This window comes from Scaptodrosophila lebanonensis, unplaced genomic scaffold (genome assembly GCF_003285725.1).
Source record: "Scaptodrosophila lebanonensis strain 11010-0011.00,11010-0021.00 unplaced genomic scaffold, SlebRS2 tig00000195-arrow-arrow-pilon, whole genome shotgun sequence".
Taxonomy (NCBI): domain Eukaryota; kingdom Metazoa; phylum Arthropoda; class Insecta; order Diptera; family Drosophilidae; genus Scaptodrosophila; species Scaptodrosophila lebanonensis.
Window position 1 is genome coordinate 194,387 of NW_022060609.1, and position 15,485 is coordinate 209,871.

Below are 15,485 nucleotides of genomic sequence, written 5' to 3' on the forward strand. Positions count from 1 at the left end.
ATGAATCAAGATAAATCTATTTCAACCACTCCCAAGCCCAAGAGAAGCCCCAAGGGGTCTGCTCTGGTGACTTCAAACGTGCTCTTGCGTCCTGCAAAGGGCTCTCCAAATTCATCTTCTCCTAAGGAGGCCACTGGGAAAAACGAACCTGCGAATTCTACTCCCAAAACGAGTTTTCGCCCTATTGTTAACACTACTACTGTTGTGCGTCGTTCGGGTGAATTCCATGCACCTGTACAACCGTACAATCCAACAGTTGCTGAGGCGGCAAACTCAGGAAGCAGTACGGCATCGCTATACAAGCGTGCTACTGCATCCCACACATCGCCTAAAACAAGGAGAATTCGTTCTAGTGCTGCTGTACGAAGCACCTCTGCTTCGGCTAGGGCTGCCCAGCACGACCACTTAAGACCCGATGTTCAGGATCTTTCCAGATCTGATCTTATCGAACTGGATTCCAACGAGGAGGAGATTGATAGTGATTCCTTATGTATGGAAGGCGCGAGTGCTCTTCCCGTTTCACCGCCGAATCAACAAAATACCGCTCAGAATGTTGTTGCCGAGCCCGTTCCCTTGCAGTCTGATGACTTGGAAACCCAGGGTAAGCCAAATTCTCCCATTATTTTCACTGGAAAACCTCCTCCCATCCAAGCAGAATGTGAGGATGCCACTGCTTTTTTAGTCGCTTTGTCTGAAACAGTATCACCGTCCCAATTCTTTTTAAAAATGGGTACTTCTGGTAATATTTGGATACATGCCAAAATCCCTGAAGATTATAGGGCAATTATTCATTTTCTGGACACTAATAACTTCTGTTATCACACTCATCAGCCGAAAGAGCTTAGGCCCCTTCGGGTTTACATCAGAGGATTGCCTCGTGCTACTGATACCGATTTTATTAAAAGTTCCCTTACAGCCGAAGGCTTTGACATTGTGGGAGTTCACAATCCCACCTTTATTGATAAAAGGAAGTCTGATCCAGCAGTTAAATATTCTCCAAACGCCTTCTTCGTTAATTTATTAAACACACCTAATAACGAGAGAATTTTTCAAATTAAAAACATTGGCAACTTCATTGTGCGTGTCGAGGCAACAATGAAAAACCTCGACATACCACAATGTAAGCGCTGCCAACGATTTCAACATACTGCAAGATTTTGTAGACACTCCCCCAGATGTGTAAAATGTGGAAATGAACACTGGTCATCCACCTGCACTAAAGAATTTGACACTCCTCCTACGTGCGCAAATTGCAAAGGCACACATACTGCAAATTTTTCTGGCTGCCCAGTTCTTGCTGCTGTCAAGGCCAGGCGAAATAAGGTTCACCAGCTTCCTGCTAGAACACGAGCAATGCAAATTGCCTCTATGCCTTTTGATGAGGCCAATTTTCCTACTTTGACTGATCCGTCAAATGCCAGACAAAAGCCACAAGCTGCAGATGGGTCTTTCAACACACAATTTAAAAATTTTGTTGGAAAGAATCCCTCTTCTGCTACTCCTCATCACTTGACTACAAATGCGTCATCAATAGAAGCGAATTCCAGAAAAACTGGCGCACAACCCAAGTCTTACGCTGACAGAGTTCGTTCCTTCAGCGCTAAAAACGTTCTTGCGGATATTCCACATCAAATGAGTGGGGAAAAGTTCCCAAGAATATTGGGCAAAACTGTCAATAATTTTCCACTGCCTAAAACGGCTCTAACAATACAGAATCCTTCTATTTACAATCGAAATGACGCCTTTCATATTTCATCACACACTTCCAACTTACTAAATCTTCCTGACACAGATTTCAGGATTTTTGTTTCAGACAGCATTCAAAATATGCAACTCCAAATTGCTTCCTTTCATACTCAATTAACGGCCTCCCTTACCAGGATGGAGCAGCTCGTTTTTTCTTTAAATAATTCCAATGAATGAATCAATTAGATTATCAATTTGGAATGCTAACGGCATTCGTCGCAAACTTCGTGACATAGAACTCTTTCTCACTACTAATAAGATAGATATAATGTTAATTTCGGAGACTAAACTCTCCCCTAATATTCAATTTTCTATTCCTGGTTATAGTTTTTTATTCGCATATAATCCCAACTCTCGTTCTGCTGCTGGCGGCTCAGCAATCATTATATCAAATAGAATTCCTTTTCAGCCTCTACCTCCAATTTCTGTAGAGCATTCTCACACCTGCCGTATGGTAATAAACACATATATTGGTCTTGTCACCATTGCCGCCTGTTATTGGCCACCAAATCAGTCGGTGTCACAATCCTTTTATACTTCGCTTTTTAGCCAGCTTGGTGATAAATTTCTTATAGGCGGTGATTGGAACGCCAAGCACCGCTTATGGGGAAATTTTAGAAGATGCCCACGTGGTGTAGCCTTGGCTGATGTGATTCTGTCCTCGGACAGACTAAATATTCTCTCTACAGCGGAACCCACCCATTTTCCTCGTAGTGGGTACACGCCGTCAGTTTTAGACTTTGCAGTGACCCGCAATATTCCATATTCTTTAATGGATATTTCCAGAAATTTTGATTTAACTAGTGACCATCTTCCACTCGTTATCTCTCTTAAATGTGGTCTGTCCGACATTTCTCTCCCTTCGAGTCCTCTTTCGGCTGTAAGTTCCAGGTTATTTACCAAAAATACCAACATTTCACAATTTAAAACTCTCCTTAATAATTGTACCCATTTAAATATGGATGTTAATACTACTGATGACATAGACGACGCAATAGATCTATTTACATCCAAAATTCGATCTTGTGCTATCGCAGCCACACCGACCAATAGTCCTTATTCCGCCCACCGCTCATTTTATCGGCCGCCTTTAAAAGCCGAAGCCCTTGAGCTAGCTCGCCTTAAACGGCAGCTTAGGAAATTGTATAATCGAACTCGTTCTCCTATTCACAAAGCAGATTGGCTTTACGTTTCACGCATTCTCACCAACTTTCTTCGTCGTACTCGTTCTGCACATTTTAATTTTATTTTGCAAAATGCTGACCCGTCTAAAAAAGGCGGTTTCAATTTGTGGCGTGCCACTAAACTTATTAAAACTCAACCTCATATGGTTGCTCCTATTAAAAATGAGCAAGGAAACTGGTGTATTACACCTTTAGAAGTTGCTGAAACATTTGCAAACGAACTAGAATCGCGTTTCACGCCTCTAGATTTCGCCTCTGCTTCTCAAATTCAACGAGTATCTGATGCACTTGCTGACAACGTCACTGAAACTGACCCTCCTACTCCCATTCGACATGTTAGTCCGTCCGAGATAAAAAGTCATATTGCCAGCTTGAAAATCAAAAAAGCACCTGGCCTAGATAACATTACAAACTTCATTTTGCGCTGCTTGCCTGAAAGGGCCATTATGTTTCTAGTAAAAATTTTTAATATCATGCTGCGTCTGCGTTATTTTCCGAAAAGCTGGAAATGCGCAGCAGTAAGCATGATTCCAAAATCTGGCCGATCACTCAGCCAGGTTAAAGATTATAGACCTATCAGCCTATTATCTGCCCTGTCCAAGTTATTTGAAATTGTCATTTCCGTCCGCTTACAGGATATTCTTGATACAAATGAAATAATTCCTGATCATCAGTTTGGATTCCGTAAGGACCATAGTACTATTCAGCAAGTTCATCGGATTGTTTACCATATTCAGACTACATTTGATTATGACCAGTTTACCTCTGCGGTTTTCCTAGATATCGAACAAGCATTTGATCGTGTGTGGCACAACGGTCTCCTTTTCAAACTTAAATCTATATTGCCCCAATATTTATATGAGCTTTTTGTCTCCTACCTCACAAATCGCTCCTTTTGTGTAAAGGAGAGAGGCACTTTTTCATCTATTCGTCAAATTCGAGCAGGTGTTCCGCAGGGAAGCATTTTAGCGCCAACACTATATAACATTTTTGTAAGCGATATGCCAACCCCTATATCGCCTAAATTTACCCGCAGCAGGTCGCTTATTGCAACATATGCAGACGACACTGCTATCTTATTCAGCGATATAAACGCATCAGTGTGTACCGATCAAATGAATAGGTATTTGATCAGATTTTCAACTTGGGCAAAATCCTGGAACATCAAAGTTAATGGTAGAAAATCTTCCCACATAACTTTTACTAGGCGTAACTGCAGAATGCCTGATGTCAGATTGGATAATGTGGTTATTCCTTCAAAATCAATAGTTAAATACTTAGGTATAAATATCGACAAAAAATTACTTTGGAGTAGCCATATTAATTCCATTAAGGCCTCACTCATATCTAAAGTTCGCAAGTATAACTGGCTATTAAATTCACGCTCCCGACTCAGTGTTCGTAACAAATTACTTATTTACAATCAAATTATTGCACCATCTTTCAAATACGGCATTGAACTCTGGGGCTGTGCCGCTGACGTACACATACGTATAATACAAATTATACAAAATAAGACCTTACGCCTATGTACGAACGCCACCCCGTTCGTAAGAAATGCAGACATTCATTCCGCCTTCAATATCGCCTCTGTTTGGGATCAAATTAACATTCATGCCTCTAGATATCATGATAGACTTCGATCTCATGATAATGTACTGGTACGGGCATTATCCCGTGCAGGAGGAACACTTTTTATAGGCGGTATTCCACCAATTCGGTATCGCCCTAAAGATCTTTCAAACAGAGTTCCTCCACCAAATGTTTTTTAATATTTTAAATCAACATATACTTTCACAATTTGGTAGTCATTCTTATTTTCTACCTTGTACACAAATTTTTTCTTACTTATATTTCATTTATAAAAATTTTTTGTTCTATTCACACTTAAATTCATCATCTACTCCTCATAGTAAATATATTTAATCAAATCATATTAATATATGTATATTGCCCTTCACCTACAATATGCTACTACTATAACTAAACCAGCTACTACACAAAGTATGCTGGTCTTAGTAGTATTTATGTTGCACAGCAACACTACGCCCAGTACCTTTTTATACATGCGCTATACCTATTCACACCATGCACACACAGCGCATACACAGCGCATACGGACCTGCCCTAATTCACAATGCTGATTTATATGCAAAAGAAACTTCCTTCACACACGCTTGTGTAGGTCGTTCCCCTTTTCATATGCTTTTGAATCTCTTATGCTCGCTCTCAGTTGATTCTCTCTGGGTGCTCTGTTTCTGTCCTCCTCATTAATGTATTGTTGCTCTCCTTTCACCATTATAAGCAGGGCTTTTATTTTTCTTTATTCATGCTTCGGCTATTATTTTATCAAAATACTGTAATTTTTTAATTCTAATAATTCAATTTACCTTTAATTAAATTCTAAATAATTATCGTCTTCATTTATTAGCTTTCTTTTTCATACATTAAATTTTTCGCAATGCACAATACAAATGCACAATACAAATGCTATTATTAGTCTCGCTGCTTAGCTTTTTCTTTTTGCTTTGAATTAATTTATACTGCTGCCCTGCTTACTCTTATGCGTCCCGAGCACTGCCGACGTCATTTCGGCCATACGCGTCACGCGCTATTGCAGCACGGCAGCATATCAGCTGTAAATTCTTCACCCCCCCTTTTGTACGTATTTATTCATTAGCTTATATTATATTATTATTGTGGGTTACCCTCCTGCACTGCATCTTAACTGTGCACGATAGGTTCCATTTATAAAAATTTTCTAATAATTATCTGTTATTTAAAAAAAAAAATTATAAATATTAAATAAAATAAGTAAGGAACTTATTATTCATTTTTCATACTTATTCCTACTTAATCAAAACATATTAATTTATGTATGTTGCCCTTCCTTAATTCTACATGCTACTATTACAACTAAATCAGCTACTGCATAAAGTATGCTGTCATTATATATTTCATATTGCACAATAATACTGTGCTCATAATATCTGCATACATGCGCTATGCGTTCATATACCATGTACGCACAGCGCATACTGACCTGCCCTAATTCATAATGCTGATCTACAAGCAAAATAACTTCCTTCACACACGCTTGTGTAGGTCGTTCCCCTTTTCATAAGCTTTTGAATCTCTTATACGTCCGCTCTCAGTTGATTCTCTCTGGGTGCTCTATTTCTGTCCTCCTCACCAATATATCGTCGCTCTCCTTTCACAATTATAAGCCAGGGCTTATATTTTTTCTTTTTTCATGCTTCGGCTAATATTTTATCAATAACTTAGTAATCTCTGATTCAAATAATTCAGTTTATTTTTCAATTAAATTTCTATTTATTTATCGTCTCCACTTATTGACTCTCTTTTTCATACAATAAATTTCTCGCAATTGCACAATACAAATTCTAATTTTAACTGCCGTTTAGCTTTTTCTTTTGCTTTGAATTAAATCATATTGCTGCCCTGCTTACTCTTATGCGTCCCGTGCACTGCCGACGTCATTTCGGCCATACGCGTCATGCGCTTGTGCAGCACGGCAGCATATCAGCTGTAAAAATTCTTCACCCCCCCTTTTGTACCTATTTCTTCGTTGGCTAATATGCTATTTTATTGTGGTTTATGTTCCTGGACTGGCATATTAACTGTGCACGATATGTCCTAGTCGGGAACTTTTCTAACAATTTACCTGCTATTAACCAAACGTTTTTTCCTGTCTAAATGTTCTTTTTATTATTATGCTGAGATTTTACTTTCCATGTTTTTCGGCAGCTGCTTGTCTGTGTCGGAAATTTTTCTTACTTGAATCATATACCAGCAAATCTAATAAGAACATTTTTGACTGATTTCCAATGATTCATAAGAGCAACATATAACCAATTTTTCATAAACAAACTGATTTTTCCCTATTATTTAACTTTAAATATTGAAATTTATATTACACTTCTCATACCAAATTGTTATATTAAATCAGATTAATTAAATTTGCTCTTTGGCCATCTTGGAGGTCATTTTAGTGCTAAGGGGGACCCAGATCCGTGTATGGTAATTTATTTTACTTTATATACAGCTGGATTCTGGATCCCCCTTGGCCATTCTTTACCACTGTGGGCGGTCGTGCTGACTTGTGCTCTAATATGCTGCTTCGATCAGCGATATAATTGAGCGCTTTTTGCCACTGCTGCTCAAACCAATCATTTTTTCCTGGGTCTGTATTTTGTCTATCACTGTTAATTAACATTTATGCTCTCCTTCCCCTTTTTATCTTTCTTTATAATGTTTCTCCTGTCTCTTTACTCATGAGAATCAAAATCGTTCCAAGCCTTACTAAGCTGCTACTCATTTAGTATGACTCAATTTGAGTGAGTCTATTCTGAGCTTTTCGCTCAATGAGCTTTATTCTAAAACGGCAATTTTCCACTGGTACACCCAGCACCCAGTTTTATAGCCTAGGAATTTTGCCTCAGCCTTCAGTCGGGTTATTCGTTTAAACTGACATGCATGTGTTTTTTCGCTGCGTTCATAAAAAATTAAAAAACAAATTAAATTTTGTCAGAAATTATTCTGTTGTATCGGTCGTGTAGTGCCGCGTTTTCCATTCCCAGTGATCTTGCGCGCCTGGTGTCATATCGTTTTTGTGGGGACCGTGTCTATCTGGTTGGTCGCGGCGGCTGGAGGTGTTAGCTGCTTGAGCTGCCTGTCCACGCTGTTGGCCGTCTAAGTTGGCCACGTGTCCCTTTTTCAGCGGTATTTCGCTAGTGTTGGTAGGACTACGTGGGCGTGTGCCGCGTGACTGTACTGCACCGCCATTTTGACCTTCAAGTGTCTTGACCTTTATTTGTCCTGACCTTTGCTCGTCTTGACTCATATCCGTCTTGACCTTGACCTTCATTTGGTCCGATTTATCTTATTCATCATTCATTTTCATTGATTTTTTCACAGTTTTGAATAAAATAATTTGCATTTGGCCGTTTTTGTGCGTTGGTTGCCGGCGTGAGTGGATTTTTCTTCTGCCTGGTTTTTTCTGGCTGCGACGATTTTTGGCTGCTGCAGTTTGCGAGTATTGGGGTATCTTCCTCCTCGAGGATTTTGTCTGGTGTTTCTTGCTGCAGCGACCATATTTCTGCGCGTGCTCGAGCTCGGTTTGGGATTTTTCGTCTTGCGCGGATGACTTTTTGACGCTGGATTTGTGCCTTGATGTAAATTCTGGTCAGTTTTCGCTTTTGCAATTTTATTTTATATCACGAATAGCTCGACTCTAAACACTAAAGTTCATAATTTTTTCTCTATTTAACATGAATCAAGATAAATCTATTTCAACCACTCCCAAGCCCAAGAGAAGCCCCAAGGGGTCTGCTCTGGTGACTTCAAACGTGCTCTTGCGTCCTGCAAAGGGCTCTCCAAATTCATCTTCTCCTAAGGAGGCCACTGGGAAAAACGAACCTGCGAATTCTACTCCCAAAACGAGTTTTCGCCCTATTGTTAACACTACTACTGTTGTGCGTCGTTCGGGTGAATTCCATGCACCTGTACAACCGTACAATCCAACAGTTGCTGAGGCGGCAAACTCAGGAAGCAGTACGGCATCGCTATACAAGCGTGCTACTGCATCCCACACATCGCCTAAAACAAGGAGAATTCGTTCTAGTGCTGCTGTACGAAGCACCTCTGCTTCGGCTAGGGCTGCCCAGCACGACCACTTAAGACCCGATGTTCAGGATCTTTCCAGATCTGATCTTATCGAACTGGATTCCAACGAGGAGGAGATTGATAGTGATTCCTTATGTATGGAAGGCGCGAGTGCTCTTCCCGTTTCACCGCCGAATCAACAAAATACCGCTCAGAATGTTGTTGCCGAGCCCGTTCCCTTGCAGTCTGATGACTTGGAAACCCAGGGTAAGCCAAATTCTCCCATTATTTTCACTGGAAAACCTCCTCCCATCCAAGCAGAATGTGAGGATGCCACTGCTTTTTTAGTCGCTTTGTCTGAAACAGTATCACCGTCCCAATTCTTTTTAAAAATGGGTACTTCTGGTAATATTTGGATACATGCCAAAATCCCTGAAGATTATAGGGCAATTATTCATTTTCTGGACACTAATAACTTCTGTTATCACACTCATCAGCCGAAAGAGCTTAGGCCCCTTCGGGTTTACATCAGAGGATTGCCTCGTGCTACTGATACCGATTTTATTAAAAGTTCCCTTACAGCCGAAGGCTTTGACATTGTGGGAGTTCACAATCCCACCTTTATTGATAAAAGGAAGTCTGATCCAGCAGTTAAATATTCTCCAAACGCCTTCTTCGTTAATTTATTAAACACACCTAATAACGAGAGAATTTTTCAAATTAAAAACATTGGCAACTTCATTGTGCGTGTCGAGGCAACAATGAAAAACCTCGACATACCACAATGTAAGCGCTGCCAACGATTTCAACATACTGCAAGATTTTGTAGACACTCCCCCAGATGTGTAAAATGTGGAAATGAACACTGGTCATCCACCTGCACTAAAGAATTTGACACTCCTCCTACGTGCGCAAATTGCAAAGGCACACATACTGCAAATTTTTCTGGCTGCCCAGTTCTTGCTGCTGTCAAGGCCAGGCGAAATAAGGTTCACCAGCTTCCTGCTAGAACACGAGCAATGCAAATTGCCTCTATGCCTTTTGATGAGGCCAATTTTCCTACTTTGACTGATCCGTCAAATGCCAGACAAAAGCCACAAGCTGCAGATGGGTCTTTCAACACACAATTTAAAAATTTTGTTGGAAAGAATCCCTCTTCTGCTACTCCTCATCACTTGACTACAAATGCGTCATCAATAGAAGCGAATTCCAGAAAAACTGGCGCACAACCCAAGTCTTACGCTGACAGAGTTCGTTCCTTCAGCGCTAAAAACGTTCTTGCGGATATTCCACATCAAATGAGTGGGGAAAAGTTCCCAAGAATATTGGGCAAAACTGTCAATAATTTTCCACTGCCTAAAACGGCTCTAACAATACAGAATCCTTCTATTTACAATCGAAATGACGCCTTTCATATTTCATCACACACTTCCAACTTACTAAATCTTCCTGACACAGATTTCAGGATTTTTGTTTCAGACAGCATTCAAAATATGCAACTCCAAATTGCTTCCTTTCATACTCAATTAACGGCCTCCCTTACCAGGATGGAGCAGCTCGTTTTTTCTTTAAATAATTCCAATGAATGAATCAATTAGATTATCAATTTGGAATGCTAACGGCATTCGTCGCAAACTTCGTGACATAGAACTCTTTCTCACTACTAATAAGATAGATATAATGTTAATTTCGGAGACTAAACTCTCCCCTAATATTCAATTTTCTATTCCTGGTTATAGTTTTTTATTCGCATATAATCCCAACTCTCGTTCTGCTGCTGGCGGCTCAGCAATCATTATATCAAATAGAATTCCTTTTCAGCCTCTACCTCCAATTTCTGTAGAGCATTCTCACACCTGCCGTATGGTAATAAACACATATATTGGTCTTGTCACCATTGCCGCCTGTTATTGGCCACCAAATCAGTCGGTGTCACAATCCTTTTATACTTCGCTTTTTAGCCAGCTTGGTGATAAATTTCTTATAGGCGGTGATTGGAACGCCAAGCACCGCTTATGGGGAAATTTTAGAAGATGCCCACGTGGTGTAGCCTTGGCTGATGTGATTCTGTCCTCGGACAGACTAAATATTCTCTCTACAGCGGAACCCACCCATTTTCCTCGTAGTGGGTACACGCCGTCAGTTTTAGACTTTGCAGTGACCCGCAATATTCCATATTCTTTAATGGATATTTCCAGAAATTTTGATTTAACTAGTGACCATCTTCCACTCGTTATCTCTCTTAAATGTGGTCTGTCCGACATTTCTCTCCCTTCGAGTCCTCTTTCGGCTGTAAGTTCCAGGTTATTTACCAAAAATACCAACATTTCACAATTTAAAACTCTCCTTAATAATTGTACCCATTTAAATATGGATGTTAATACTACTGATGACATAGACGACGCAATAGATCTATTTACATCCAAAATTCGATCTTGTGCTATCGCAGCCACACCGACCAATAGTCCTTATTCCGCCCACCGCTCATTTTATCGGCCGCCTTTAAAAGCCGAAGCCCTTGAGCTAGCTCGCCTTAAACGGCAGCTTAGGAAATTGTATAATCGAACTCGTTCTCCTATTCACAAAGCAGATTGGCTTTACGTTTCACGCATTCTCACCAACTTTCTTCGTCGTACTCGTTCTGCACATTTTAATTTTATTTTGCAAAATGCTGACCCGTCTAAAAAAGGCGGTTTCAATTTGTGGCGTGCCACTAAACTTATTAAAACTCAACCTCATATGGTTGCTCCTATTAAAAATGAGCAAGGAAACTGGTGTATTACACCTTTAGAAGTTGCTGAAACATTTGCAAACGAACTAGAATCGCGTTTCACGCCTCTAGATTTCGCCTCTGCTTCTCAAATTCAACGAGTATCTGATGCACTTGCTGACAACGTCACTGAAACTGACCCTCCTACTCCCATTCGACATGTTAGTCCGTCCGAGATAAAAAGTCATATTGCCAGCTTGAAAATCAAAAAAGCACCTGGCCTAGATAACATTACAAACTTCATTTTGCGCTGCTTGCCTGAAAGGGCCATTATGTTTCTAGTAAAAATTTTTAATATCATGCTGCGTCTGCGTTATTTTCCGAAAAGCTGGAAATGCGCAGCAGTAAGCATGATTCCAAAATCTGGCCGATCACTCAGCCAGGTTAAAGATTATAGACCTATCAGCCTATTATCTGCCCTGTCCAAGTTATTTGAAATTGTCATTTCCGTCCGCTTACAGGATATTCTTGATACAAATGAAATAATTCCTGATCATCAGTTTGGATTCCGTAAGGACCATAGTACTATTCAGCAAGTTCATCGGATTGTTTACCATATTCAGACTACATTTGATTATGACCAGTTTACCTCTGCGGTTTTCCTAGATATCGAACAAGCATTTGATCGTGTGTGGCACAACGGTCTCCTTTTCAAACTTAAATCTATATTGCCCCAATATTTATATGAGCTTTTTGTCTCCTACCTCACAAATCGCTCCTTTTGTGTAAAGGAGAGAGGCACTTTTTCATCTATTCGTCAAATTCGAGCAGGTGTTCCGCAGGGAAGCATTTTAGCGCCAACACTATATAACATTTTTGTAAGCGATATGCCAACCCCTATATCGCCTAAATTTACCCGCAGCAGGTCGCTTATTGCAACATATGCAGACGACACTGCTATCTTATTCAGCGATATAAACGCATCAGTGTGTACCGATCAAATGAATAGGTATTTGATCAGATTTTCAACTTGGGCAAAATCCTGGAACATCAAAGTTAATGGTAGAAAATCTTCCCACATAACTTTTACTAGGCGTAACTGCAGAATGCCTGATGTCAGATTGGATAATGTGGTTATTCCTTCAAAATCAATAGTTAAATACTTAGGTATAAATATCGACAAAAAATTACTTTGGAGTAGCCATATTAATTCCATTAAGGCCTCACTCATATCTAAAGTTCGCAAGTATAACTGGCTATTAAATTCACGCTCCCGACTCAGTGTTCGTAACAAATTACTTATTTACAATCAAATTATTGCACCATCTTTCAAATACGGCATTGAACTCTGGGGCTGTGCCGCTGACGTACACATACGTATAATACAAATTATACAAAATAAGACCTTACGCCTATGTACGAACGCCACCCCGTTCGTAAGAAATGCAGACATTCATTCCGCCTTCAATATCGCCTCTGTTTGGGATCAAATTAACATTCATGCCTCTAGATATCATGATAGACTTCGATCTCATGATAATGTACTGGTACGGGCATTATCCCGTGCAGGAGGAACACTTTTTATAGGCGGTATTCCACCAATTCGGTATCGCCCTAAAGATCTTTCAAACAGAGTTCCTCCACCAAATGTTTTTTAATATTTTAAATCAACATATACTTTCACAATTTGGTAGTCATTCTTATTTTCTACCTTGTACACAAATTTTTTCTTACTTATATTTCATTTATAAAAATTTTTTGTTCTATTCACACTTAAATTCATCATCTACTCCTCATAGTAAATATATTTAATCAAATCATATTAATATATGTATATTGCCCTTCACCTACAATATGCTACTACTATAACTAAACCAGCTACTACACAAAGTATGCTGGTCTTAGTAGTATTTATGTTGCACAGCAACACTACGCCCAGTACCTTTTTATACATGCGCTATACCTATTCACACCATGCACACACAGCGCATACACAGCGCATACGGACCTGCCCTAATTCACAATGCTGATTTATATGCAAAAGAAACTTCCTTCACACACGCTTGTGTAGGTCGTTCCCCTTTTCATATGCTTTTGAATCTCTTATGCTCGCTCTCAGTTGATTCTCTCTGGGTGCTCTGTTTCTGTCCTCCTCATTAATGTATTGTTGCTCTCCTTTCACCATTATAAGCAGGGCTTTTATTTTTCTTTATTCATGCTTCGGCTATTATTTTATCAAAATACTGTAATTTTTTAATTCTAATAATTCAATTTACCTTTAATTAAATTCTAAATAATTATCGTCTTCATTTATTAGCTTTCTTTTTCATACATTAAATTTTTCGCAATGCACAATACAAATGCACAATACAAATGCTATTATTAGTCTCGCTGCTTAGCTTTTTCTTTTTGCTTTGAATTAATTTATACTGCTGCCCTGCTTACTCTTATGCGTCCCGAGCACTGCCGACGTCATTTCGGCCATACGCGTCACGCGCTATTGCAGCACGGCAGCATATCAGCTGTAAATTCTTCACCCCCCCTTTTGTACGTATTTATTCATTAGCTTATATTATATTATTATTGTGGGTTACCCTCCTGCACTGCATCTTAACTGTGCACGATAGGTTCCATTTATAAAAATTTTCTAATAATTATCTGTTATTTAAAAAAAAAAATTATAAATATTAAATAAAATAAGTAAGGAACTTATTATTCATTTTTCATACTTATTCCTACTTAATCAAAACATATTAATTTATGTATGTTGCCCTTCCTTAATTCTACATGCTACTATTACAACTAAATCAGCTACTGCATAAAGTATGCTGTCATTATATATTTCATATTGCACAATAATACTGTGCTCATAATATCTGCATACATGCGCTATGCGTTCATATACCATGTACGCACAGCGCATACTGACCTGCCCTAATTCATAATGCTGATCTACAAGCAAAATAACTTCCTTCACACACGCTTGTGTAGGTCGTTCCCCTTTTCATAAGCTTTTGAATCTCTTATACGTCCGCTCTCAGTTGATTCTCTCTGGGTGCTCTATTTCTGTCCTCCTCACCAATATATCGTCGCTCTCCTTTCACAATTATAAGCCAGGGCTTATATTTTTTCTTTTTTCATGCTTCGGCTAATATTTTATCAATAACTTAGTAATCTCTGATTCAAATAATTCAGTTTATTTTTCAATTAAATTTCTATTTATTTATCGTCTCCACTTATTGACTCTCTTTTTCATACAATAAATTTCTCGCAATTGCACAATACAAATTCTAATTTTAACTGCCGTTTAGCTTTTTCTTTTGCTTTGAATTAAATCATATTGCTGCCCTGCTTACTCTTATGCGTCCCGTGCACTGCCGACGTCATTTCGGCCATACGCGTCATGCGCTTGTGCAGCACGGCAGCATATCAGCTGTAAAAATTCTTCACCCCCCCTTTTGTACCTATTTCTTCGTTGGCTAATATGCTATTTTATTGTGGTTTATGTTCCTGGACTGGCATATTAACTGTGCACGATATGTCCTAGTCGGGAACTTTTCTAACAATTTACCTGCTATTAACCAAACGTTTTTTCCTGTCTAAATGTTCTTTTTATTATTATGCTGAGATTTTACTTTCCATGTTTTTCGGCAGCTGCTTGTCTGTGTCGGAAATTTTTCTTACTTGAATCATATACCAGCAAATCTAATAAGAACATTTTTGACTGATTTCCAATGATTCATAAGAGCAACATATAACCAATTTTTCATAAACAAACTGATTTTTCCCTATTATTTAACTTTAAATATTGAAATTTATATTACACTTCTCATACCAAATTGTTATATTAAATCAGATTAATTAAATTTGCTCTTTGGCCATCTTGGAGGTCATTTTAGTGCTAAGGGGGACCCAGATCCGTGTATGGTAATTTATTTTACTTTATATACAGCTGGATTCTGGATCCCCCTTGGCCATTCTTTACCACTGTGGGCGGTCGTGCTGACTTGTGCTCTAATATGCTGCTTCGATCAGCGATATAATTGAGCGCTTTTTGCCACTGCTGCTCAAACCAATCATTTTTTCCTGGGTCTGTATTTTGTCTATCACTGTTAATTAACATTTATGCTCTCCTTCCCCTTTTTATCTTTCTTTATAATGTTTCTCCTGTCTCTTTACTCATGAGAATCAAAATCGTTCCAAGCCTTACTAAGCTGCTA

At 39.1% G+C, this 15,485-nt stretch overlaps 1 protein-coding gene across 1 annotated transcript in view; it reads left to right on the forward strand.

Annotated features, from left to right (window-relative positions):
• Positions 1–15,485, forward strand: part of LOC115629983 — an 18,037-nt gene continuing 2,552 nt past the window's right edge. The window contains exons 1-3 of the mRNA XM_030526606.1: positions 1–601; positions 7,980–8,135; positions 8,232–8,822. Coding sequence (XP_030382466.1) covers positions 1–601; positions 7,980–8,135; positions 8,232–8,822 — 1,348 coding nt within the window. The remainder of the gene's footprint in view (positions 602–7,979; positions 8,136–8,231; positions 8,823–15,485) is intronic.